The sequence below is a fragment of the Sus scrofa genome, chromosome 13 (assembly GCF_054392235.1).
Source record: "Sus scrofa isolate SSC_HxYL_T2T_F1_AM1 chromosome 13, Sscrofa_HxYL_maternal_Yorkshire_Landrace_v2.0, whole genome shotgun sequence".
Classification (NCBI taxonomy): domain Eukaryota; kingdom Metazoa; phylum Chordata; class Mammalia; order Artiodactyla; family Suidae; genus Sus; species Sus scrofa.
Window position 1 is genome coordinate 80557451 of NC_139395.1, and position 27244 is coordinate 80584694.

General features: G+C 38.5%; 1 protein-coding gene across 50 annotated transcripts in view; it reads left to right on the top strand.

Annotated features, from left to right (window-relative positions):
* SETD5 (SET domain containing 5) overlaps nucleotides 1-27244 on the top strand; it is a 94278-nt gene that overhangs the window by 30149 nt on the left and 36885 nt on the right. For 2 of the 50 annotated variants that reach the window (XM_084989288.1, XM_084989302.1), the window contains exons 2-13: nucleotides 8823-8882; nucleotides 12710-12896; nucleotides 13707-13931; nucleotides 17259-17451; nucleotides 17734-17839; nucleotides 18223-18374; nucleotides 18479-18519; nucleotides 18713-18771; nucleotides 19256-19434; nucleotides 20379-20417; nucleotides 25344-25586; nucleotides 26998-27146. In XM_084989288.1, the coding sequence (XP_084845414.1) occupies nucleotides 18717-18771; nucleotides 19256-19434; nucleotides 20379-20417; nucleotides 25344-25586; nucleotides 26998-27146 (665 nt within the window). In that variant the 5' untranslated portion in view covers nucleotides 8823-8882; nucleotides 12710-12896; nucleotides 13707-13931; ... (3 more) ...; nucleotides 18479-18519; nucleotides 18713-18716. Of the gene's footprint in view, nucleotides 1-8822; nucleotides 8883-12709; nucleotides 12897-13450; nucleotides 13549-13706; nucleotides 13932-17258; nucleotides 17452-17733; nucleotides 17840-18165; nucleotides 18375-18478; nucleotides 18520-18712; nucleotides 18772-19255; nucleotides 19435-20378; nucleotides 20418-25343; nucleotides 25587-26997; nucleotides 27147-27244 lie in introns of all 50 variants that reach the window. The other 48 variants (XM_084989295.1, XM_084989310.1, XM_084989263.1 and 45 more) reach the window with 30 other exon arrangements.

A 27244-nucleotide genomic window follows, 5' to 3' on the forward strand; every position in this document is an offset into this window, starting at 1 on the left:
GAATCCGACTACAGCGACTTGGGTTGCTGCAGAGGCACAGATTTTATCCCTAGATTGGGAAGTTCCATAAGCCAAGGGTGTGGCCATTAAAAAAAAGTGTATCACAGAATTGTTAAGAATTTGCAATTAATTTTCATTTTAAGGTTTTCTTTTAGGATGTAGAGTGTCTTCTAAGGAAGAGACTGAAGAATGTTGAAATTATCTTGGGAAGTTCTTGTTGTGGCTCAGCGGAAACAAATCCACCTAGGAAGCATGAGGTTGCGGGTTCGATCCCTGGTCTCGCTCAGTGGGTTAAGGATCCCACATTGCTGTAGCTGTGGTGTAGGCCAGCAGCTATAGCTCCAATTTGACCCCTAGCCTGGGAACCTCCATATGCTGTGGGTGTGCCCTAAAAAAGATGAATAAAGTGAGCAAAACAGATTAAAGAACAGTAGGGTTATCAACTTTCATCTTTAGGGACTCCTTGGGAAGTAGAATTCTGTGAGAATTTCACTTCTACTTTTTATGCTTTTGTAATGTTTGTGTATTTCTACAAGCATTTATTTTTATAATAAGAATGAAGATACAGGAGATCCCATCATGGCTCAGTGGTTAACGAATCCAACTAGGAACCGTGAGGTTGCGGGTTTGCTCCTTGGCCTCGTTCAGTGGGTTAAGGATCCAGCGTTGCTGTACGCTGTGGTGTAGGTCACAGATACTGCTCGGATTTGGCGTTGCTGTGGCTGTGGCTGGCAACTACAGTTCCGATTCGACCCCTAGCCTGGGAACTTCCATATGCCGCGGGAGCAGCCCTAAAAAGACAAAAAGACCAAAAAAAAAAAAAAAAAACAGAATGAAGATACAGCTGTTGATTGAGAGAGGATCCTTACTGTGCGTATCAGAATTATTAAGCTTTAAGTTCCTTTACTGCTATATACTAAGCTTCTTTGTCTGCCAAATAATTGCAGAACATGTATAGTCAGGTTCTGTTCATGATTTGAAAGTTCTGGCAACCTGTTGTTCTTTGTTCTGTTAAGAATTCTTTAGGAGTTCCTTGGTGGCCTAGCAGTTATAGGATCCTGATGTGGCTTAAATCACCTCTGTGGCTTGGGTTTGATCTCTGGCCCAGGAACTTCTGCATGCTGCATGTGTGGCCAAAAAAAAATTTTTAAATAATTTTTTATGAGACCAATAAATGGTAACTTTTGCCTAAATAGTATAAGAGATTTGTAGAAAAATATGTTTTCAAACTTGTCTGTGTCACTGCTAACCTCTGGAGTGGTTTAGGGTTTTCTTTCTTGGATGGGAGGGTTTTGTTTTCACTTTAGGTTGACTCCTTAATCCTAGAGACACACCTTAGGATTTCCTTTCCCTTTCATGATTGTGAAAATGCAGTACTTGACGCATAAGCAAACCAAGAGAGTTTGCAAAGTACCTAACATCTTCTACTTGGGTAAGAGAAACATCTTAAAATAGCACTTAACATAGTTTTCTTTTATACATAGTAGTTACGCATCTCATGATTGTTGAATGACTGGAGAAAAACCTGACAAATCTAGATAATAGAAATGGAAATCCCAAGAGAGCCAGAAATGTTAATCTTGACTTGTTTGTCTAACACAGTACCAGGAATAATTGGTGCTTAAGTTTTAAAATTTTGTTTTAATTCAAACATTGCTGTCTAAAATAAGTAGTAATTATTGGGACTTCCCACTGTGGCTCAGTGGGTTCATGATGCAGTGTTGCTTCAGCTGTGGTGAAGGTTGCAACTCTGGCTCAGATTCATTTCCTGTCCTAGGAACTTCCATATGCTGTGTGTGTGGCTGAAAAGGGGGGGAAATAGTAGTAAAATTAAGTAAGTAGTAATTACTTTAGTAAATAGAGCCTATACAGTAAAATTCTAATTTTCTTTCTACTTTACTCCACCACTTTGTGACTTATTATAAATTAACTTTTTTGTAACTCTTGTTTCTTCATTTTTAAAATAACGAATTAGACTCTAAACTTAAAACTAAAGTTTTTATCAACTGGAGAAATTTTGCGTAAAGTACAGAAAAGCATAGCTTTTGGGGTTTTTTGGTTTTTTTTTTTTTTTTTTTTTTGGTCTTTTCAGGGCCGCACTCACGGCATAGAGAGGTTCCTAGGCTAGGGGTCAAATCGGAGCTGTAGCCACTGGCCTACGCCAGAGCCACAGCAACGCAGGATCTGAGGTGCATCTGTGACCTGCACTATAGCTTATGGCAACACCAGATCCTTAACCCACTGAGCGAGGTCAGGGATTGAACACACAACCTCATGGTTCCTAGTCAGGTTTGTCTCCGCTGTGCCACGACAGGAACTCCATAAACTGTACTTTCATACAGTATAGTTTATAACCCACTTTGTGCATAACCCACTTTGTCTGCAGTAAGTATACATGGTTTGCATTTCAGGATTTGAAAATGAAAAAAGGTATGGTTTGAGAGTCAGCAAACACAGGTAGGAGAGGTTCTTTTCTGATCTAGTGTGGTACATGCCTCTAAAACATGATCTGAGAGTTGAAACATGGTAAGATAGAACCTTTAAAAAGTCTTGGGAATATAACTTTTTAAAGAGTTCATTGTTCAGAGTTCATTGAGAGTATCATCTTTGAGACTCAGAAGCCTAAAATTTTCCTAATTGATTATTGTCATAGGTAGAGTCTTCGCATCCTTGGTTAGTTTTAGCAGTAAAAATCATTGTTAAATGGGTTATGAATACAATATTTCTTTTTCTTCATTGTTAAAATAATTTAAGATTGGAGTTCCCATCATGGCACAGTGGAAACAAATCCACCTAGGAACCATGAGGTTGCAGGTTCGATCCCTGGCCTCACTCGGTGGGTTAAGGATCTGGTGTTGCTGTGAGCTGTGTGGTGTAGGTCGCAGATGCGGCTTGGATCTAGCATTGCTGTGGCTCTGGCGGAAGCGGGCGGCAACAGCTCCGATTAGACCCCTAGCCTGGGAACCTCCATATGCCGCGGGTGCAGCCCTATAAAGACAAAAGACAAAAAAAAAAAAAAATTAAGATTATAGCGTTTAGTTTTACTATATATAGCATGTACTCTTACTCTGTTACTCATCCCCCCTTCCTTTCAAGTACAACAATGTATGTCTTGGCCTCTATAATATTACCATTAGTGAAGTTTTTCATGGGGAAAGAACTTCTTATAGGATTCCCCATCCACACCCCCTGCCCCATCCTTGCCGCATATGGTAGTTACTGGGCCAGGGATTGAATCCTAGCCATAGCTGCAACCTTTGCCATAGCTTAACCCATACCTTAACCCACTATGTTGCAATGGGACCTCCTACAATAGGTTTTTGTTTGTTTTGTTTTGTTTTAAACTAGGTTTTGGAGTTCCCCTTGTGGCTCAGCAGTTAGTGAACCCGACTAGCATCCATGAGGACACAGGTTTGATCCCTGGCCTCATTCAGTGGGTTAAGGATCCGGCGTTGCTCTGAGCTGTGGTGTAGGTCACAGACATGGCTCAGATCCTGGGTTGCTATGGCTCTGGCGAAGGCCAGCGGCTACAGCTCCAATTTGACCCCTAACCTGGAAACCTCCATATTCCGCAGGTGTGGCCCTCAAAAGACAAAAGGACAGAAAAAAAAAAAAACAAAAAACTAGGTTTTAATTACCACCTCTTCTAGTAAACTTAGAGCTTTTGTAGACATCAGTTTATTGTGCCAAACCCAGTAGCCCCTAGAGGGAGGTTAGACAGAGGAGCCAAGGGATAAACAAGTGTTGAAGAAGAGGTGAGAGAAAAGGAAAACTTTATCTTGGCTCCTAATTACTAAATCATGATGTTTCTTCAGTCTCTTATTTGTTTATCCCAACAGTTCTCTTTTCTTCTTTTCAGCCCTGAACTTCTAGATCCTTGCCTGCATTAACTTGCTCCAGACTGTAAGCCTAACTTAAAACTTACACTACTCCAAGTAAATGAACTTTTTACCAGATCTTTGAACTTTCTCTTTTCTTGGAGTTCATCTCTTATTTTCCATGCTTATTGCTTACCTCTCCTATACTTTTTTCCTCCCATGTTTCTCACATATCCTTTTCTCACATTACTTACTGTAGCAAAATTGAAATACACACTGTTGGAGACAGTGAAAATAAATTTTAGCCACATTCAGGTTATTAGTAGTAACTTCTCTTTGTTTACATGTATTTAAAAGTTTCAGGGAGTCATTTACATTCTAATTTACTACAAATGATAATCCATGTGCACCTATGAGTCAGCAGAACAGTGAGAAAATGAGAAAACTGAGACTTTTCAGACATTTGCATGAATTGCTTGAGCCAGTACCAAGATTCATAGAAGTTTAGAGCAGGAGAAAAATCTAATGAAAATTTTACTTTGAGGAAGTTAAGGTTCATCTATAAAAAAGATTTTCTGAGATCACCAAACTAATTAAGTTGTAGGCTAGATCTCACATTTCCTAACTCTTAATGTAGTACTTGCTCTTAACATAGCTTTTCTTCTCCCAAGATAAAAAGCTTTATGTTACAGTACAACAGCTGTGTTTTTCCTTGATATCTTAGTGTGAGTTGGAAATTAAAGGATAAGCGTGTAATGCGGCTGCAACATTAGTTCCTAAACAAGTTGGTTTTAATAAAATTTCATTTGTATATTTATTGCATGTTTAACTATTTTTGATTTAAAAATCAAGTTGAGGGGTAGTAGTCATAGAAAAAAAAAAAAAATGTCTTCTAGCATTCTTTCCCCATCTTCCCTTTTTACTGTTTGGTCATTCAAAAGTAGAAATTTTAAGTATAAAAATATTTAATAATAGAAGTTCCTGCTGTGGCACAACAGGATCAATGGCATCTGTGGAGCACTGGGACGAAGGTTCGGTTCCCCAGCCCTGCCCAGGGGGTTAAGGATCCAGCTTTGCTGCAGCTTCAGTGTACATTGCAGATGCATTCTACATTGCAACTGTGGCTTGGGTCTGATCCCTGGCCTGGGAATTCCATTTGCTATAGGACAGCCAGGAAAGAAGTACTCAAGATCAATTCAACCTAGATGTATAGCAAAATTTTGAATAATGAGTAGATTCAGAAAATGAATCTTAAAATTAATGGTTATTTTCTTTTAACCCTTATTGAAAATTTTTCTGACTTGTCTCTTAATTTAGTTGAATTTATTCATTTATTGGCCTACTATAAAGATCCTTTGCCACCAGAGTTATTGTGTATCTGTTCATTTTCATTATTTATTAGTTTAAATATAGGTATAGTAGATTAGACTGAATGCATTTCCCCCCACATCACAGCATATGGAAGTTCTGGAGTCAGAGCTGCAGCCTTCACCACAGCTATGGCAACATCGGATCCTTAACCCACTGTGCCACAGTGAAATCTCCCAGAATGCATTAGAAACTTGTGTTTTTAGTGAATCCCAGTTAAAGGGTTATTCCTTTCAAAAAGAAATATAGTTAATTATGGCTTCTGGCTAGTTGGAGTTTAGAGAAAACTAAACAGGGTCTTTTATAATGATTTTTGTTTTTTCCATTATAGCTGGTTTATAGTGTTCTGTCAATTTTCTACTATACAGCAAGGTGACCCATTTACATATACATGTATACATTCTTTTTTCTCACATATACAGTGTCTTTTATTTAGTATGTGAAGAGGGAAAAAATTCTAGTAGTTTTATGACAGTACTATGTGAACAACCTGATATCAAAGCTCTGAAAAAGAAACCAGGCCTAGGAGATGAAAATCTAGGTAGGATTTTTAAGTTGAAGATATTTTAGATTCTACGATAGTAAGTTGTGGTTAATAGGAGGAAAATTATCATTAATCCTCATATAAGATCTGAAGTAATTGCTGCCCTTGAGAAAAGTGGGCATTGAAAACTGATATTATTCAATCTGCCTTTATGTCAGCCAAGCAAGATTTTTTTTCTGTAATCCATGCCTGTTTTTAACACTTCGAGTTTCACATAATTTTTAAAATACCTCATTTTTAAAATGAAATTTGCCTTTCTGGCCCTGACTTAGTGAGTGTACATATTTGTCTTTACTTTGAAATCTCATAATTGGGCCCTAGATTCTAGAGTGCTTTTAATTCTTAGGGTAGGGTAGCCACTACATGCCAAAACGTTTTGGTTTTTTTTGTTTTTTTGGGGGGTTTTGTTTTGTTTTGTTTTGTTTTTATGAGAGTGAGGGGGAAAAGTGTAAAATTTTGGTGTAAATAGCTTGCTGTTAACATGGGAATTCATAAAAGTAAAAATGATCTGATTGGTTTATTTAAAATTTAATAATAGAGGAAAAGCCAAAGAAACTAAAAAGGGACATCCTCAAAATGGCTTGTTTGTATATCCCCAAATATATATTCACTTACATGTTTTGTCAGAGACCAAAATTCAGGAAGCAAAATTTGGCTTCCTGGTGGTTTCTGGAGAGAATTGATCAGAGATTGCTTCTTGGCTAAGTTGCTGTCTGCATAGGCTGTTAACAATTGTTTCTCTGGTAGCAGATCTTGTTCATCAGCATTTCATCATTTCTGGGAGAATGGCCAAGGTCCACAGCCACAGTACAAAGACTGTCTGAAGCATATGAGGCCTGTTCTTTTTCTGAAGCGGCACTCCTCTTCCTGCCAGTCCTCTTCACAGGATTACTGAAGCAGACTTGTTCTGAATTTCTTTCATTGGATTGGCTGTTTATTGGACTCTAAACTCCCAGCTGCTTCCGGCTCACCTGGCTGATGCAATTTCTTTTTCTCAAATCTCTATTGGAGTTGTTCTTAAAGCACTTTTGTCTGTCTTCTCTGAGAGTGACCAGACGTATCAGATGGGTCTTGTGCTTTCAGCAAGTCATGTAGGAAAGACACTGTCAGAATGGCAGATACAGAGACTGTTGACCATTTCTGAAACCAATTTAAACAGAAATAATTACAAACCATTTCTGGCATGTTCATAACAACCTGTTTCTTAGAAATTGTATGTAAATGGTGGCTTCTCAACAGGCTGGTTCTGCTTCTGAGTCCAAGAACTTAACTATGCTTCCTGGGGTTCTGATAGATTGTTCTAGAAATAGTAAATTGAAATGCAGTTGAAGTTCTGATGCATTCCTTTTCCCCCCTTCTGTATACTCGTGTCCTTATTTCTCTTTTTGCTTCTGTTATTCTTTCTTTTTTGTTGTTGCTAAGGGAGTCTACTTCTTTGACTTAATTTTTTTCTTCCTCTTACTGTTACCTTCATACTTTTTAACTTTTATGTATTTTTTTTTTTAGGGCCACACATGCAGAACATGGAAGTTCCCAGGCTAGGAGTCGAATCAGAGCTACAGCTGCTGGCCTGCACCACATCCACAGCAGCACCAGATCCTTTAACCCACTGAGCAAGGCCAGGAATCGAACCCACATCCTCATGGATGCTAGTCGGGTTTGTTAATCACTGAGCCACAAGGGGAACTCCCATACCTTTTATTTTTATAATTCTGAGTATACTCGTTTAAAATTATTTCTAAAGAATAGATTATTTTCCAATTCTTAATAAAAAGTTAGAAATCTATAAGATATCGACGTAAAGTACATTTTTAAAGTTTTTTTAAGTTTTTTATTTTTCCTTATTAGAGCCCCACCTGCAGCATATGGAGGTGTTCCCAGGCTAGGAGTCGAATTGGAGCTGTAGCTGCTGGCCTACACCACAGCCATGCTAGATCCAAGCTGCGTCTGCGATCTGCACCACAGTGGGATTCTTAACCCACTGAGCGGGGCCAGGGATCGAACCTTCATCCTCATGGATACTAGTCAGATTCATTTTTGCTGAGCCACAATGGGAACTCCCAACATAAAGTACATTTACTCTCCATTGCTGGTAACTGGAATCCCACAAACAGATCTGTTCATTTTTATGATATGTTAACATATCACATGTTTAGTACCCCCTTCTGGCTAATGTTAAATTTGACTCTCTGCCTTCCTCCTCTCCCCCCTACCAAGCCCTGGATCATCACTTATTTTCCTTTCCTTTTTGTAGTGTAGGAAGCTACTTAAAGCTCTGTTTTCCACATTTTCCTTTGAGTAGTTGACCACAAATAGAATTAACTATTTGCCACCCTATAGTAAGGACAGTAGGATGGTGGAATGGAGTGGGGGCAAGAAAGGAGTAGTATGAACTTTAGTAGTTGATGGTAGATCCCCGTCTGGAGAGTAATTCTGACATTCAACTAAAGAAGAGCCTCTGATTTTAGGAATGGGTCAGTAGAGAAGAGAAGCATCTCCTAGGAGAGATGAAAAAATCCTTTGGGAAATGGGAGAGAATTCTCATTTGAAGGAAAGAAAAAAAAATTTCCCAGAGACAATATTTACCAATTTTTAAGTCAAATAAAGACATTTTCCTTTTATGTCCTTTGTTTTAATAGGTTCTGGCTTTATAAATAAGTGAGATAACAATATCAAGGGACAAAGATATAGTACTAGGTGGAACACAGAATGGTAAACAAGGCAATATACAGAAATGAAACAGAATCGTGAATAAAGTATTATTTCCAGAAGTTCCTGTTGTGGCCTAGCAGTAGCAACCCAACTAGTGTCCATGAAGTGTCGGGTTTGATTCCCTGGCCCCACTCAATGGATTAAGGATCTGGCATTGCTGTAAGCTGCTGTGTATGTCACCACCGCCGACACAGCTTGGATCTGGCTTGGCTGTGGCTGTGGTGTAGGCCAGCAGCTATAGCTCTGGATCAGCTCCTAGCCTAGGAACTTCCATATGCCACAGATGTAGCCCTAAAAAGACAGAAAAATTATTTCTATAGAATTCTATGTGTCTATCTATGTTATTTCTTTTATGCTAATTATGTCTCAACTTTTTCTAGGTCTTCAGAGCTACTGGCAGATAATTTTGGGGGACTTCATATTCAGAGGTCTATAAAAAGGTGACTGAGCCAAATAAATTCTTTTAATTTGTTTGAATTTTTGTATTTTAATAAAGGCTAAAATTATAATTTTGATATAATGGTGATCATAATTTATTCAGAGAATATTCTCAAACACCTTTTATGTGCCAGGCACTGTTCTAAACTTTGGAGCTACAGCAGAGGATGAAACACAAAAATCGTTGTTTTCACAGAGTTTATGTTTCTGGTAGGAAGAGAGACAGACAAATTGTTTACAAGTAAAAGAAATCTTGAAACAGTTCCACCTAGAGACACTTAATTCTTTGCTGTTGTTGTTATTGTTGCTTTTTAGGGCCACACTTGTGGCATATGGAAGTTCCCAGGCTAGGGGTCGAATCAGAACTTCATCTGCAAGCTTATTTCACAGCCACAGCAACGCAGGATCCTAGCCAAATCTATAGCTTATAACACAGCTCATGGCAATGCCAGATACTTAACCCACTGAATGAGGCCAGGGGTCAAACCCACATCCTCATGGTTACTAGTTGAGTTGGTTACCACTGAGCCACAATGGGAACTCCAATTCTTGTCTCTCTTTCTAGGACATATCTCCAAACTATGTGATAAATTAGTAACTACTTTATCTACTAAGCTTGGTAAACTGTAGTTTACTAACTATATACTATTATCTTATAAAACTAAAGTAATTATAATAAAATACTGCATATGGATGGTCTGTTAAAAGTTTTCAGTTAACATTTTAATAGCTACATTTTGCAGAGCCTTCTTTAGGGAAGGAACTAGTTTCAGGATTATATGGGAACTTTGGTTTTGTTTTGTTTTTTAGTTTAAAAAAAGTGCCATTATTTTGAAAGCATTATTTGGAACAAGATAGCCAAGCACTTCATCACAAGAGTAGAAGTCATGTAAAATTACCCAAAAAGAAAATGGAAGAATGCATGGGAAGAGAAACTCATAGTTAACTACTTAAAGTTATTTATCAACCATCCAAATTAGCTAGGTCAGGAATTTATTCAGGAATGTATTAATCACTTGCTCATTTATTAAGGAGATACTATCTGAAATGATGTTTTCTTCTTTTCCTTTTAGTATTCTTTTTTAAATTACTTAGAAAAATAACTACTGTCAGCTTAGTTTTCTAAGTTTTCCTTTATCTAGACACCTACTTTTTTATGGGCATATAGTAGTAATGGCTATGACAAAGGATTTTTTTAACAGTGTTGGGGAAAGGGGGCATTCTTTACTCAAAACACAGGTTAAGATTCCTGTGTCGGTCATGGGTGGTATGATCATTATTAGAGTCTGCTCTGGTTATTAAATCAGGCAGCCTTTGGGTTGTTGTTTTTTTCTTTCTTTCTTTTTTTAATTCAAATTATGCTGTGAAACCAAATAGAGAAAGAATAGTAACCAACAGGTCCTTCCCTGACCACCGCCCCCCCTTATTTTTTTGCTTTCTAGGGCTGCGCCCATGGCATATGGAGGTTCCCAGGGTAGGGGTTGAATCGGACCTATGGCTGCTGGACTACACCACAGCCACAGCAACGCAGGATCCAAGCCACGTCTGCAGTCTACACCACAGCTCATAGCAACACCCGATCCTTAACCCACTGAGCAAGGCCAGGGATCTAACCTGTATCCTCATGGATGCTAATCAGATTCATTAACCACCATGCCATGACAGGAACTCCCCCAATGTTTAAGTATGCCCCTTAGGGTTTATTTGATAAATATTCTCTCTTCTATTATTGGTAGATTTTATTTCAGTTTCCAAGAGCCTTGGAGGATGTATTCCTCTACTCTGTTAGGATATGTTGTTAGAGAAATCAAACATTTATGAGTAAGATGGGCCCAAAAGCATAAAGTTATATTAGTCACTTCTCTTTTATGAGCTGTGAGGAAGCAGTAGGTTGGAAGATTTGCCCTTCTCGTTTCAGTCTCAAGTCTAACATGTCACCTCAGGTTGAGTAGAAGCAGGTATATTGCCACACCCAAATCTGGAGAGTCCTGGGTCCAATTAGTGAGATCTAGCTCTTTCAAAATGTAGGTGCCAGGGAGGACTGCTTAGTTTATAGCTGTTCTAGCATTTTAAAATAATGATACAAACAAGTAATATTACCTTTATGTGTTGTTAAAAGTCTTAGCCTGATTCATTGGTCATACTTGGCTTTTTTAACCTTTCATTTGGTTTGATTTTTTTAGTGTATAAATAATCATTTACTGCTCTTGTCTTAATTTTAATCTTAATTTGTCTTAATCTGTTAATAGAATCCTATTAATATCATGTATCAGTATATCAGCCATGACTTCTTTTGTAGTCTTCAGCAAAAATCTTTATTAACCTAGCTCTTTAACAATCACATTGACTTTCTTTCTTCCCACATAAAATGCTTCTTGTTTCATTCTTTTTTTTTTTTTTTTTTTTTTTTTTGTCTTTTTAGGACTGCAACCGCAGCATATAGAGGGTCCCAGGCTAGGGGTCCAGTCAGAGCTATAGCCACCAGCCACAGCCATAGCCACGGCAACGCCAGATCCAAGCCAAGTCTGCAACCTACACCACAGCTCACGGCAGCACTGGATCCTGAACCCACTGAGCGAGGCCAGGGATCGATCCTGCAACCTCATCAGATTCTTTTCCACTGTGCCTCAATGGGAACTCCTTATTTCATTCTTTTAATGCTTTTTTGTTTTTTGGTTTTTTTAACAAAACTATGGAATCACTAATGTAAAATCAAAGTACACTTTTTCCCTTTACACTGTACCTCCAAATCTCTTAATCTACCTTTGTTTCTTTTACACTTTGTTAGTTTGAGAATCTTTCTGTTCTAATTCCACTGGCTTTGGTCACCAGCTCAAGGTGACCATACAAACTTTTCAAATCTTTACCATGAAACTATACTCTTTGTAGTTTGTTTTTATTTGTACCTAATAATGATATTATATCACAAATATAGTTAGATACAGTATCTTCTCTCAAAATTATAGTTATTAAAAAGCTTTAAAAGACAGAAAAGCATATTCTATGAGAGAAAGTGACAGTAAGAAACAGCTGTATTCAGTTACATATAAACAAATTGATCTCTTATCATATTTATTTTGGAATGAATAACATTATTGACTAATGGTAAAACTCGTTTATTTGTGACCAGGTAGAGTGGGGGGGGGCAGTTTAAATGAAGATCCTGGAGTTCCCGTTGTGGCGCAGTGGTTAACGAATCCGACTAGGAACCATGAGGTTGCGGGTTCGATCCCTGCCCTTGCTCAGTGGGTTAACAATCCGGCGTTGCCGTGAGCTGTGGTGTAGGTTGCAGACGCGGCTCGGATCTGGCATTGCTGTGGCTCTGGCATAGGCTGGCAGCTACAGCTCCGATTCGACCCCTAGCCTGGGAACCTCCATATGCCACGGGAGCAGCCCAAGAAATAGCAAAAAGACAAAAAAAAAAAAAAAATGAAGATCCTGAATTGTTAAAGAAACTATGAAATTTCTTTTAACTGTTCTCTGTCTTAAAACTTGTTAGTTAGATCCTAGGATGCCAGAAATTTTTGTTGGATAAGCAGTTGTGGAATGGGAGGAATGTGCCTATTATTGGTGAGCAAACTATTACATTCCCTTTATCTGAATAGGAAAAAAATTAAGATAGAAATGAAAAGTGAGCAAAACTTTTACTACCTCACTTTGTGAAACATTAACGCAGAACATAGTAAAAATGGGATAGTTGTGTTGATCCCTTGTAATTGTTTTATATTTATCCCTTAAAAGTGTTGTTCAAAAAAATAGAAAAATATTCAATAGCATTTGCAATAAATTTAAAAAACTGTTGACTAGATATTTTCCTTTTCTGTGGCAGGATTCCCCATGTCCGTAACATGTTGGTTAAGGCTCTGCAGCTCACCCCCACTCTCAGAGTGGCCAGTCTCCAATAATTGGACCCCGTGATTTCCACTCTCTGCTGTGTTGGACGTCATGAGCATTGCAATCCCTCTGGGAGTCACCACACCAGATACATCCTACTCAGATATGGCTGCTGGATCAGAGTAAGTGCTACTTCCTAGGTAGTAGGTGCATTGCCAGATTGTGTGGAGATAAGTTTCTTACAGGCATCTAGTAATAAATACATATAGTGTTTTCTAAACCCAGGCCTAGCCCACTGTAAATGACATTAGACTTTTCCCTTTCCCCCATAGAAGCTAGGGCAAAAAAGAGTTAGAAGGGGGAGGAAAAGAATTTGGGGGGATGAGAATTCTGAATAAATAATTAATAGAATTATATTTGCAAAGTAGTGATTACATTTTCGTTTGTTTTGATGGGCAAGGAAGATCGAAATAAGTGGGTGTCACTACCTGCTTCTATAGATTATCTGATGAATGCAGTTGATAAGGAGGAGTTCTCTCCAACTGATTTTCCTTGAAGGCCTCTTCCTATGTACTTCTCACTGTTCTAGAGTAAAGGGGCTACAACTATATGGGCACATTACTTAGACCTGATATTTGGGATAGAAAATGTGGAAAGTAGTGTCATCTGTTTTTTATAATACTCATTGCCTAGAAAGAGGACCTTCAAAATCAGTGGTACCAAACTTTTTTTTCAGCTAAGAGCAGCTTTAGGAAATCAGAATTTGTCGAAAAGTCCAATCCCTAAAATAGACTCTCAGTTCTTGAAGAATTTAAATGCCAAATGGCAATGAAGGTAGGCTTTCATTATAAAACTTTATATATTATTCACAGTTAATAAAAATTTTAGCCTTTTGTATCCCTTCTCTTTTAAGTTGTCCAAGATTCCCCCTGCTCACAGATTCCCCCTCTTGTCCTTTTACCTCCCTTGTACCCAATCTTCCTTGCTTACAGAAAGGAAGTGGAAGCCCCCTACCTTTCAAGACGAAGTGGCACTACACCAGGATGTGAAAGTCCAGCGAAAGAGACCCAAGGGGCCTAGGGGGCAGCACACCCCCAGAAGCCAAGTCTATTCCAGGCAGTACCAGGGATTAGGGTCTGGGCTGGAAAAATCCTGGTGTTTTGAATATGTTCAGGTCCAGTTCAGACTCTTGATCCCACAGCCACTTCTTGAGTGAGGTGGGTGTTGCTCTAATTCCCCTGTTTCTCTTGCCATTTTCACAGTCCCTGGGGATTCTTTCCCCTTCAGCAAAGTAAAGAAACTGTACCAGAATTCTGGGTTCAACTGCATCCCTGATTATAGTGCTTTTCTTCCTTAAAACTGAGAATATTAGTAAAGAGCATGTATGTTTCTTCACAAAGCCACCTAGGATAACTGAACTGTTTACCTACTTCCTTAAAGAGGAAGACTTAAAATGAAGCTACCCTAAGAAGCAGTATATTATATTCTGGGGTAGTCTAGAACTGAAAGCTGTTTTTAGCCCTATTCCATATAAAAATGAGGATGGAGGGTGGGGGAAGTGGGAGGATGGATTGTGTTTATTTTTATTTTTATTTTATTTTTTGCATGCCAAGAGATTTGGTTAAGCCAATAGCTGGGACTTACAAATTTACAACTATTTCCCAAATAAAGTATTTTAAAATCTTCCTGCATTAATAGATAACATAGTTGTATAGTGTTAATGGATTTGTATTAGACCAACCACTAGGCTCCTATACAGATGACTGACAAACTATATGAGTAGACAGTATTAACATTTGTGGGAAATTTCAACAAAAAGATTATATCAATGAGTTTGGGATTAATAGATAAGAAAAATACCTAAAGCAATTAATTATCCCTAAAACAGGTATTTTTCCAGAGTACAGAGCTGACTGCCCATAAATATTGCTAGGGAGTCCAGAAGTAATTGCAAAATCAAAAAATACTTCTGGCCTAAAAATTTGACTATAATGTTTCTATTTCCTAAAACGTTTTAATCCATAATCTCCAGACATATTTCTGATACTGTGGTCATAGCTAATTAATAGTTACTTGTTTAGTATTTCTACAAAGCAAGAGAATGTCAACAGTTAGCTCATATACCATTCTGTTAAATTATTAATGGTATTTGTTAATGCTTCACCATACATATTTCACTGTCATGTATATTCCACTATTCTGGGCACTCTAAGATTAAACCTGGTATGAAGGACAACATATTCAACTAAGTAAAAGACTTAGAACTTACCTTATGGGAATTTAAATCTGATGGCAATGGTATGCATTATGCTTTTTTTTTTTTTTTTTTGTATATTTGTAGGAAAACCTCTAGATGTAACAATAGAAGCAAAGACTTTTTTGAATTTACAGTACTACCATAAATGAATTTCAGACATTTTCTAAGAGGTAGTGTTAAAACATCAGGCTGCGTATTGTACTTAGAGCACAAATTGATCTATTGTAAGCATGGCTTTTGGGAATGTGCCCAACTGTCATAGCAGGTCAGACATAGGGTAAGAAAGGCTATAGTTAAACTTGCATAAAATGGTTGGTTAATAAGAGATACAATCCTAATACTCCAAATCTTTAATCCATATTTTAAAACATAGATAAGAGTGTGTGTGTGTGTGTGAAGGAATATCTTAAGAAATCCTGTTGTTACCTCTCAACGTGTAACTGTGTATTTAATCAATGGCCAGTTTGGAAATTGCAGTTTCCTCAAAAGATAATGAGCTTAAAGTTTAGTATTTGGCACGCATAGCCATATATTAAGTGCTATGCTTGACTAGAAAGTATTTTGCAGTGGGATGGCCTTTTAACCTCCACTATATACATTTTATTTTTATTCCGTAGACTTGCACATGAAGTGCATATGTTCATATTTACCCAGTTTGGAGATGGGTAAGATACAACCAACATAGCTCCATCTCCATGGCCATCTTTGATTTCATGCCACTTTCCTTTTTCCCGTCCAAAAAAAATCCATTTCTAATAAACAGCTGTCATGTTTCACTCCATGTGTTCAGTGGTACAAAATCTCTTGTGTAAAATATGCAGCTCTTTGGAATTCTTGTTTATCAAATAAATTAACAAAGTTGTAATATAAAGTTACTACTTTCTCTTAACTATTCATCATAGAAACTAAAATCTACCTTCATTTTATTAATGCTTGTTTGCCTTTGGTTTCATTTAGGAAACCCTACCTGTTTCCTAATACTAAGAGCTGATTGCCTCTCAGTGAGCCATGTTCAGATCATCTTTTTCTCAAGAATACTGACCTGCATTCTTGATGTATCCCCCCGCTCCACCCAGTTCTCATCTTGCAGACACTTTTAAGTAATAAAAATGCATGCACTTCACTAACAGAGAATACTTTCCTGTGTCTAAAGTTCTTCTTCACCTAGAAATTACCTTTGCTGTTATTTATAAGATCCCTTCTCACAGTTTTGGAGCATATAACTGGGTGAGTTGGATACATATCAGAATTTTCTTTTGTCCCTCACTTCTCAGCTGACATTGCAGCACATTGAACTACACACTTTATTCCTGCCAAGTACTATATAATGTGTATTCCCAAGCAGGAAGAATAAATATTACTTGAAGCAAACAGTATTCTTCATTTCTCTAAATGACTCTTTGATCAGTTGCTAAAGCTGAGTTATGCCTGTCTTTGAAGTTTCTAATTTGTGAATCTCAGTGCTTGTTGATTTAAGTGACAAATAACCCATTATTCAATTCTGCAAAGTCAAACAGTTACATTCCTTAACTGTCTTTCAAAATTCTGCAAAACCTAACCAGATAACTAAGCAATAAGACTTAATTGTTTTTGTCCCAAAACTTGAATTTGTCCTTTGCCATTTAGGCCTTTTTTTTTTTTTTTAATCAAGTTAAGGCTTACATTACATTTCTAAATTTGAACACATTTATAATTTTTTTATGTTAAAAAAATTGTATTTGAACAGTTTATTTTCCACTTAATGAGGGTATAAATCAAGCTTCTCAAGCTTCTCACTAAGCCGGGTTACTTAAGATTATGTTATTTTCTCTAAAGGAAGAAAGTTATTCTAGTTTCCAAACCGATTAGGCATAGTGGAAAGAGCATGGGCTTTGGGGTCACACATTGTTTCACATCCTGACTCTGTCACTGTGTGACCTTGATGAAATCATGTCACAACATCAACTTCTCATTCTGTAAAAGTGGGGTGTTATTTACCATGTTTAGTAGTTGCAGAATAAATAAATTAATACATACAAAGCACCTGGCAGATAATGGGCAGTTCAAAGTGGTAGCCAATACTGCTGTTGTTATTTGTCACAAGACTAAACTTCTGAGTAGTTTTGATTAGTTTGAAGTTTTATGGTATTACCATGCAGCTATTAAATAATTGTGTCCTTGATATGCTTGCATGTCATTGATGGATGAGAAATTATTACTCTGATATTTGAAAGGTGTTTGGGGGTTCATCAAGATGAGAGGTATGATAAATATAAGATGCCATTGTTTTTACCTGTACTTTCTTCAGGGTATCCTGTCTTGGTAGTGAATGGAAGAGGGCCTGGTCCCTGGGGCAGTGCAGAAGGCACTTTCATCATCTCACTCACTGCAAATGTCATGTGAGGTTTCATGGAAGTATTAAGAGATCCAATTAAGAAGAATAGTTCTGAGTCTAAACCAGCCCAGAGTGGCTTCTCTAGGGGAAACTCCCTGCTCAGCTGGTACGTTTGTGTTTGTCATTAGGGACACCTTGTATCCCAGGTGCCTGCCTTGAGACATCTGCCTGTACTGGCTTCATGTTGCACACAAATCCACATTGAATAACACTCCTACTGTTATTTATAGGGTTAGTTGTGTTAATCAGATTGTTTCACTGAGTTCTTTCTCTTATTCTAGTGGCTGGTGGTTGTGGAAAGAGGAGGGGTTAGAATGGGAAGGTAAATCTTAGTTTCAGGGAAGATTAGGTGTTATGCTATCATGCATTGCTTTTCGCCTTTGTGCAGCCCTGAATCTGTGGAGGCTAGTCCAGCAGTTAATGAGAAGAGCGTGTATTCCACTCATAATTATGGGACCACTCAGAGGCATGGGTGTCGAGGACTGCCTTATGCTGTGAGTATGCATTTGTTTCTCTCCAGAGCAGTGATCTTCCTGGAGTGTAATCCATTCTTATACATTGTGACTTTCTTGAAATGTTTATATGCAGCATGACGAAGTTGCCCCTTTTGCACTTCCCTGCCTCCAGCGGACGTCTAGCCCTGCATCATTGTTCTTGTTTTTATGTCCCAGTTGACCTTGGCATTTTGTTTTATCACTTTCCTGGTTGAAGCCAAAAAACGAAGGGTACTACTTTCTTCTTTCTTTCCATATGTACCATACTTTAGGGGAGAGAGGGGCCAGTGTTTGGACACTGTTGATTTAAAAAATCTTATTTTCAGGATCATAATTACGGAGCCCCTCCTCCTCCGACACCTCCTGCTTCTCCCCCTGTCCAGACGATCATCCCTCGTTCTGACCTGAATGGCCTGCCGTCGCCCGTAGAGGAACGCTGTGGAGACAGCCCGAACTCTGAAGGAGAGACTGTTCCTACCTGGTGTCCTTGTGGTCTTTCTCAGGATGGCTTCCTTCTCAACTGTGACAAGTGCAGGTAAGATCGTGTTCTATCTAAATCCAAGCCTGGGTTACTGGGATTAGGGTTTCTTATTAGTAGGGAAAAGCTCAAAGTATTCTTTCTTGTGTTTGTTAATGTAGATGATTCCTTAGTGCTCCTTGGCTCGAATTCTCTGCACTAGGTGAGAATTGCTGACAACAAGGAATGAGAGATTGATGTTAAAGCTATTGAATTTGATATGAAATTTAATGTCCTGGAAACATTTGGTAGGTGGGAGGAATGGGGTAGTATATGCAGAGACACTTCTCCCATGTGTGCAGTAATGTGCTGCATGCTGTTGAAAGGACTACTTTAAGTTTATTTTCCCTCTTTAGGGGAATGAGCAGGGGGAAGGTTATTAGACTTCATCGGCGGAAGCAGGACAACATATCAGGTGAGCAGAGATGGGTTAGGCCCATGTTTTGACATATACTATTTTATGATTTTAATATTCATCCCAAGAACCCCTCTTGTAAGTTCCCATGGTCCCCAGCTCTTTTCATGGAGAGAGATTGAGGTCCTCTCAAGACTGCTATAATTCTGTTGTTGAGAATTAAATGTATCCACAGTCAACATTTTAGCCCTGAAGTAATCAAAATGTTCCCTGTGAGCACATCTGCGCACACACATCCTTTTCTTTGTTATGTATACATTGAGGCACTAAATACATACAGTGTAGATAAGTGCTATATGCTTAATGGCAGTTATGTAGAGTCTTGTTTTCATATGGAATATGGTTATTTATGTTCTACAAATTATAGAGTTAATAGTAGTAGTAAAGACTTCTGGATATTGGCTGGATCTCAAGAAATAAGCTTCTTTTAATGAACTTTTGAGGCTTTTTGTACAATGTGAACTATGAAATAACCTTTTTTCAGGTGGGGATAGCAGTGCAACAGAAAGCTGGGATGAGGAGCTTTCTCCTTCCACTGTGTTGTATACAGCAACACAGCACACACCTACAAGCATCACCTTAACCGTTAGAAGAACCAAGCCCAAAAAGCGGAAAAAGAGTCCAGAAAAGGGTCGTGCAGCACCAAAGACGAAGAAAATCAAGGTATGAAGGGCTAAAGTAGCTTAAATAATAGAGGTATGTCTGAAGTAGCTCAAATTTTGGACCAAGAATGCACCAAAATTCTTTAAAGAAGTTTGATCCAGATGTTTGAAGGGCCACTTTTGCTCTCCTTGCAAAAACCAGCTAATCAGTGTTGTGAACATGTAAACCAACCTCTCTTCTGCCACTCCATACCATCACAACTGGAAGAAAGTTTCTTTTATTCCAGCCCCCATCTCAGGTATGAAATCCTAGCCCCACCTGGCTCAAGCCCATGTGTGCTGCAGCCTCCAGTCTAAGCTTCTGCTTTCCTTGCAGTATCTCCTGCCTCCTCAACCCCAAAACAGTGTGCAGTTCTTGTCCTGGTACCTGCCCACCTCATGTCATTGGTTGATTGTTTTTCCCTTGTTTCAAAAAATTGAGGGAACATCTCTTGAATGGTCTAGGCTTACTCAGTGTTGTGGTCACTTTCCTGTATTCTCAACTAAAAAGTTTTCCAGGAGGGAACCTCTTCTGTTTTGTGTTCTTTCTTCCCCATCACAGCAACTTTGTTGCTCATAGGTGACTTGCCCACCCCTTGTTAAGGGGATTGGTCTTTGTTTCCTTCTTAATTTCAAAGCTGGTAAATCTGCAACCTTACTTAACATTTTAATTTACTTTTTCTTTTAGTGTCAGGGTTGCACATAGGATTTAAGTGATGCATGCTCTTCCCTGTTAATTGCCTAATTCAGCAATGGAAAGTATTGGAATTAGCCTTAGACTTCACTGGCCTTGTGTTACCCCTATTCTTGATAAAAGTGTGGGGAATTCCATTGTATTTGTTACCTAGGGAAAAGGGGACAGAATAGAACATTAGTTCTTGCCTTAGTTTTAGTCTCAGATAGGTATAACTGTCATTCTTGGTACCAAGTTTTGTTTTGTTCTACTTGTTTTCCTCTTTGGGATAGGCATTTCGAGAGGGATCCCGGAAGTCCTTGCGGATGAAGGTAAGGGGTATTCTTCCCTGATGCTGTGTTTTACTTCACTGTGATCTTGCGTTTTGGTCAGCTTCTTTCCTGACATTGATGGTCTGGGAATCTTGGACTCTGCTTTTCATTAGTTTGTAATTGTTGCCATTCAGTTTTCATAGAGGCTTTCTCCAAAGTAGATTTTCTTAGCCATTTTCTGAAATATTTTCCCTTTCTGTAATCAGCCTTCATTTATTAGTTTTTCATTAGCTGCTATTCTGGGGGTGGGGGTAAGTGACATTTTGCCAAACAAAATGAGGCTGATGTTTCCTGTCACTGATTAGCCTCAACCTCAGTAGTAAGAGTTTTCCAGTGATAGAGGATCTCTTGTAAATCCACCCTAGCACCATGTGGGCTTTAATTACCAGTTGGAAGAATAAATTTCATCAGTAGAAAAGTAATAGAAGTGATAAGAATTATTCTTAATGGAATTACTTATTTTTGAGCTGTTTTCTCTTGGCGTATGTATTTGGTATAGAAGACTCAGATGATGTTAGTATGCTTCTTTTCTTCAGTTATCAAATAAAAGAGCTCACAAGGCATGATTTTAAGTAGTGGTTGGAGAGTAGAGAAATTATGTGCAATGATTTAAAGGGACTTTCAGTTACTAGGTGATAAGGAAATGGTGTACCCAGAGGAGATTTATATACTGTCTGGTGTCTTCTTAAACTGTGTGTACATATAGGACAATATACCTCCAAACCATTACTTATGCCTTCAAAGCATTTAATTAGAATTAAAATTTAGCTTAATTCAGACAGACTTGTGGTTGCCGAGGGGAGGGAGTGGGATGGACTGGGAGTCTGGGGTTGATAGATGCAAACTATTGTATTTAGAGTGGATAAGTAATGAGGTCCTGCTGTATAGCCCAGGGAATTATATCTAGTCACTTGTGATGGAACTTGATAGAGGATAAATGTGAGAAAAATAATGTATATGTGTGTGTGACTGGGTCACTTTGCTATACAGTATAAATTGATAGAACACTGTAAACCAACTATAATGGAAAAAATAAAAATCATTAATGAAAAATTAAAAAGATCTAGCTTAATTCTATAAGTATTCCTATGCCTGAATGTGTAGATGGTATAAAAGCAGGATCCTTCATGTTGACAGTTATGTAGCAAACATTAAAATCTTTCAGTGGGTGGGAGAAAAAACTGTAACTGCAATGTATACATCTAAGGATAACCTGACCCCCTTGCTGTACAGTGGGAAAATAAAAAAAATAAATAAATAAAAAGAAATAATAATCCTCTAAAAAAAAATAAATAAAATAAAATAAAATCTTTCAGTGGGAGTTCCTGTCGTGGCTTAGTGGTTAACGAATCCGACTAGGAACCATGAGGTTGTGGGTTTGATCCCTGGCCTCGATTAGTGGGTTAAGGATTTGGCGTTGCCATGAGCTGTGGTGTAGGTTGCAGATGCAGCTCGGATCTGGCATTGCTGGGCTGTGGTGTAGGCTGCTAGCTGCAGCTCTGATATGACCCCTAGCCTGGGAATCTCCATATGCCACAGGAGCGGCCCTGGAAAAGGCAAAAAGACAAAAAAAAAAAAAATCTTTCAGTGAAGATAAACCTTCTTAGGATTTATTTTTCTATATATTTGTACTTATAGGGAGACCAGCATGACTCATGTTTAAAAGATCACAGATGGTGGAGTTCCCATCATGGTGTGACAGAAACGAGTCCGACTAGAAACCATGAGGTCATGGGTTCCATCCCTGGCCTTGCTCAGTGGGTTGGGGATCCGGCTTTGCCGTGAGCTGTGGTGTAGGTCTCAAATGCAGCTCAGATCCCAAGTTGCTGTGGCTGTGGCATAGGCCAGCAGCTATAGCTCCGATTCAACCCCTAGCCTGGGAACTTCCATGTGCTGCAGGTGCGGCCTTAAAAAGCAAAAAATTAAAATTAAAAAAAAAAAAAGTTCACAGATGGCACTTTTTAATAAATAAATGTATAAAATTAGAAGGCATCACCTTGCATATACTTACAAAAGACTTGTTCATGTCTATAAAAGAGATGGGAGAGGACTTAGAGCTCAAGATCATCAGAATCCTGGGGTGTCTTAGAACACAGTGGCTCTTGCTTGATCTATCTCCTGCAGGGAGCCATTTACTTAGAGGAGACCTTAAATAGACATAGCCTTGATCCTATCTTTTAAGCCCTTTTCTCTTTTATCAGCTAAGTATTATAACTTGCCTTCAGAGGTTTGAAATCTTTTGAAAGTTATTGACCAGCTCTCCCAGAAAAACTACATGTAAATCCCAAACATTCCTTAGTTTTGCGATATTGACAAATAGTTCCATAAGCATGTTAAAATTTAGATAATAAAAAAATACAATTTGGTTTATTTTGATTCTCATATCAGAATTTTAAGTTATAAATTTTATACCCAGAATTTATTATTAGCAAAAACTCCACCAAAGATCTGAGTGGGAACAAGATCTGTTACTTGGATTATTTACCCCAAAGTTGAACTTCCTTACTGGAGACTGCTCTAAACCAGGATATCTCACCTCAATATATTGAACCAAATAATTCTTTTGTATGGAGCAGAGCTGTCTTTTGCATGACTGTAGGGCATGTAGCAGCATCCTTGACACAGGTACCCTGGAGTTCCCGTTACGTCGCAGTGGAAACAACTCCAACTAGTATCCATGAGGATTTGGGTTCAATCCCTGGCCTCACTCAGTGGCTGTGGCATAGGCCAGCAGCTGCAGCTTCAGTTTGACCCCTAGCCTGGGAACTTTCATATGCTTCAGGTGTGGCCCTACAAAGCAAAAACTTAAAAAAAAATTTTTTTAATAACACAGGTACCAGGTGATAATCAAATTACTTCAGATGTTACTAAACATCTCCTTGGTGTTGGAATCACCTCTGGTTGAGAACCGCTGCTCTAAACTCACTGAAATGGGGTCTTCAGTTCTCTGAAGAATGGGATAGAAGAATAGACAGAGCTATATTAGTGTTCAATAGCTAAAACTTTGGGAAACGTTTCCAATATACGTTGTTTAACAAGTCATAAGTTTAGTGATCATACTGGATGCTTAAACCTGGAAATAACTGTTTGGGCACCTTTAATCTCTAGTCTTATAAGCACCTTTAAGTCCCAAGTTTTGTACTTTTCTTTTGCCTAGCTGTTACTAACACTTCAAGCCAATGATATTGTGTTCTCAGTGTTGGCCTTAGGTGTTTGTTAGATCCCTTTGTTTATCGTTTATTCTTTTGGACTCTAGTGAGAAACGTGGAAAACAGTGGTGTTTTTTCCTTCCATTTCCCTATTCCTTGGGGAAAAGATGATAGACAATAATCAGTCAAAACTAGTGATACAGAAGTGTAGGAAAGTAAATGTTATGATGGGTTTAATGCTTACTCTGTCATTCGTGGAAACCATATTTAATTTTTTTTATACCTGTTGTTGCAAGTTTAGAGTCAGTCAACATGGATTTGCAGGTAGCTTTGGTGCTGTAATGTCTTTTCCTTCTAATCACTAGTGTGACATCATCATTATCAGTGTTTGTTTTGTTTTCTAATGATACATTAAGTTTTAAACACCATGGAGAGGAACGTGTATCAGACTTAAGCTGTGTCTGTGTAGCTCAGGCACATATAAAACTGTCTATTTAGGAAGATGTTGCTGAGATGTAATTATCTTTTCTCAGTACTATAGTATCCTGGCAGTGGTTTTCCTATATAAGTGTGTATATAGCAAAGTACCCCTCAGTGTTCCTTAAACTGCACCCTTACCCATGCCCATCCCCACACCTCACCTCTTTTAAACTGTCAAAAATAGAGTGCTAGAAGGATGTATTCTAAATGATAACTTTTTCTCTGAGAGGTGAGATTATGAGTTACTTTTTTTTTTTTTCCAAGAGAGATTATTTTTATTTGAAGAAAACTGAAAAAAACTCATACGCTTAACATATCACACCTTTAACAAAACTCATATGAGTTACTTCTTTATTTGGGTCACCTGTGGTTTTTTTTTTTTTTTTTTTTTTTTGTCTTTTGTCTTTTTTTTGTTGTGGTTGTTGTTGCTATTTCTTGGGCCGCTCCCGCGGCATATGGAGGTTCCCAGGCTAGGGGTTGAATCGGAGCTGCAGCCACCAGCCTACGCCAGAGCCACAGCAACGCGGGATCCGAGCCGCGTCTGCAACCTACACCACAGCTCATGGCAACGCCAGATCGTTAACCCACTGAGGAAGGGCAGGGACCGAACCCTCAACCTCATGGTTCCTAGTCGGATTCGTTAACCACTGCGCCACGACGGGAACTCCTGGGTCACCTGTGTTTTTAGAATGAACATGTATTAATTGTATTAATAAAAATAATGAGTCATACAAAAACATTCTTAGTATTAAAACCATAACTGATGTTTGATAAGTATTGAAGTTTAAGTAGCATAATATTTTGAGGTGTCTCTAGTGTTTGTTTTTATGATTTTTCTTTTTTTTCGGATGCTCCCTCAGCAACCTGTGCCACAGCTGTGGCAAAGCCAGATCCTTAACCTGCTCTGCCACAGTGGGAACTCCTATAAAGATGTTCTTATGAATTTAATGTCATTTTTTTTTGAAGTATAGTTACAGTGTTTTGTGATGTGATTCTTATAAGTTTGATTTTATGGCTAAAAATGGTCATAAAATAACAGTGATGGGATGGAATTGCAGTCTGATTAATATCTTTACTCATAAATGAGGAAACTGAGCCTCTTACCTTATTAATAATGAAACCATGATAGAAGCCAGATCCTGACTCCCAGGCCATTATTCTTATGCCACACCAACTGCCAAGGGAAAAAAATTTTCTCTGGAAATTCAACCTGTTCCCCTACTCCACCCCCACCCCCACCCCCACCACTTTTTTATACATAGACTCTCCTAACCTACATGACTTTTGTTCTCTACAGAATTCTCCTTCTGAAGCACAGAATTTAGATGAGAATACAACTGAGGGATGGGAAAATCGGATAAGACTATGGACTGATCAGTATGAAGAAGCCTTCACTAATCAGTACAGTGCAGATGTACAGAACGCCCTTGAACAACATCTTCATTCTAGCAAGGAATTTGTGGGCAAACCTGCTATTTTAGACACTATTAATAAGACTGAATTGGCCTGTAATAATACAGTTATTGGTTCCCAAATGCAGGTAAGGATCAAAGGGTTAAAGACTCTTTAAGTAATTAAGGTTATAAGAACCCAGGAAGGGAGTTCCTGTCATGGCGCAATGGTTAACGAATCCGACTAGGAACCAGGAGGTTGCGGGTTCAATCCCTGGCCTTGCTCAGTGGGTTAAGGATCTGGCGTTGCCGTGAGCTTCGGTTTAGGTTACAGAGTTGCAGATTCGGCTCGGATCCCGAGTTGCTGTGGCTCTGGCGTAGGCTGGCAGCTACAGCTCCGATTCGATCCCTAGCCTGGGAACTTCCATATGCCGCGGGAGCGGCCCAAGAAATGGCAAAAAGAGCAAAAAAAATAAAGAAAGAAAGAAGGAACCCAGGAAGAAGACATATTTTGAAATTACATTTCAAGTGTATAAGGTGTTAGAATAACAAATTAGCCAGATACTGAGCATCTTTAACCAAAAGCAGGTTATAGTAACTAGAAACTGTTCAGATACAATTTTTAAACTATGTATCTTCATTAATTAAAAATAGACAAATTAGGATAAATTTTATACAGCCTCAGTAAGAATTATTCAGATTAATAGAAACCTAAACTCGTGCTTTCTCATTCTTAGATTAGCAGTAGAGCTGCTAAAATCTTAATCATGTATTTTTCTTTGATTTTTTTTTTTTTTTTTCCCTTGCCTTCAGGGAGTAAGGGGTGGCAGATTCACTAGATGGAGCCTGTTTCCTAGAATTACTGTTTTATGAAGTTTTATTTTAACATAAATATCTGATCATTAAGCTAAAAAACATATATAGGAGTTCCTCTTGTGGCTCAGCAGTTAAGGAACCCAGCTAGTATCCATGAGGATGCAGGTTCAGTCCCTGGCCTCTCTCAGTGGGTTAAGAATCTGGCGTTGCCATGAGCTATTGTGTAGGTTGAAGACGTGGCTTGGATCCCTCATTGCTGTGGCTGTGGCGTAGGCCAGTGACTGCAGCTCTGATTTAACCCTTAGTCTGGGAACTTGCATATGCCACAGGTACAGCCCTAAAAAGCAAAAAATAAGTAATATATATAAATAAAACCTACAAATATTGGTGCCTTTTTCTTAATTAGGAAGTATTTTATATTTTATTTTTTGCTTTTTAGGGCCGCATGTGCAGGATATGGAAGTTCCCAGGCTAGGGTTTGAATCGGAGCTGTAGCTACCGGCCTACGCCACAACCATAGCAACTCGGAATCCAAGCCGTGTCCTCAACCTACACCATAGCTCACAGCAACACGGGATCCCTAACCCACTCATTAAGGCCAGGGTTCGAATCAGCAACCTCATGGATACTAGTCCGGTTCATTTGTGCTGAGCCACAATGGGAACTACTCAATTAGGAAGTGTTTTAAATGTCTTTTAAGCTACTGTGGATATTGTCTAATGTTAATACTTTGATTTTATTCAGCTACAGTTGGGAAGAGTCACTCGTGTTCAAAAGCACCGGAAAATCTTGAGGGCTGCAAGAGATTTGGCTTTGGACACTCTCATAATAGAGTATCGAGGCAAAGTCATGTTACGGCAGCAATTTGAGGTCAATGGGCATTTCTTCAAAAAGTAAGAACATCCTTCTTGGAGCATTGAGGTTCAAAGTGGGTCTGGCTGAGCAGTATGGCTGTAAAAACCATCCTGGTTGATAGTATGCTCTCGAAGGA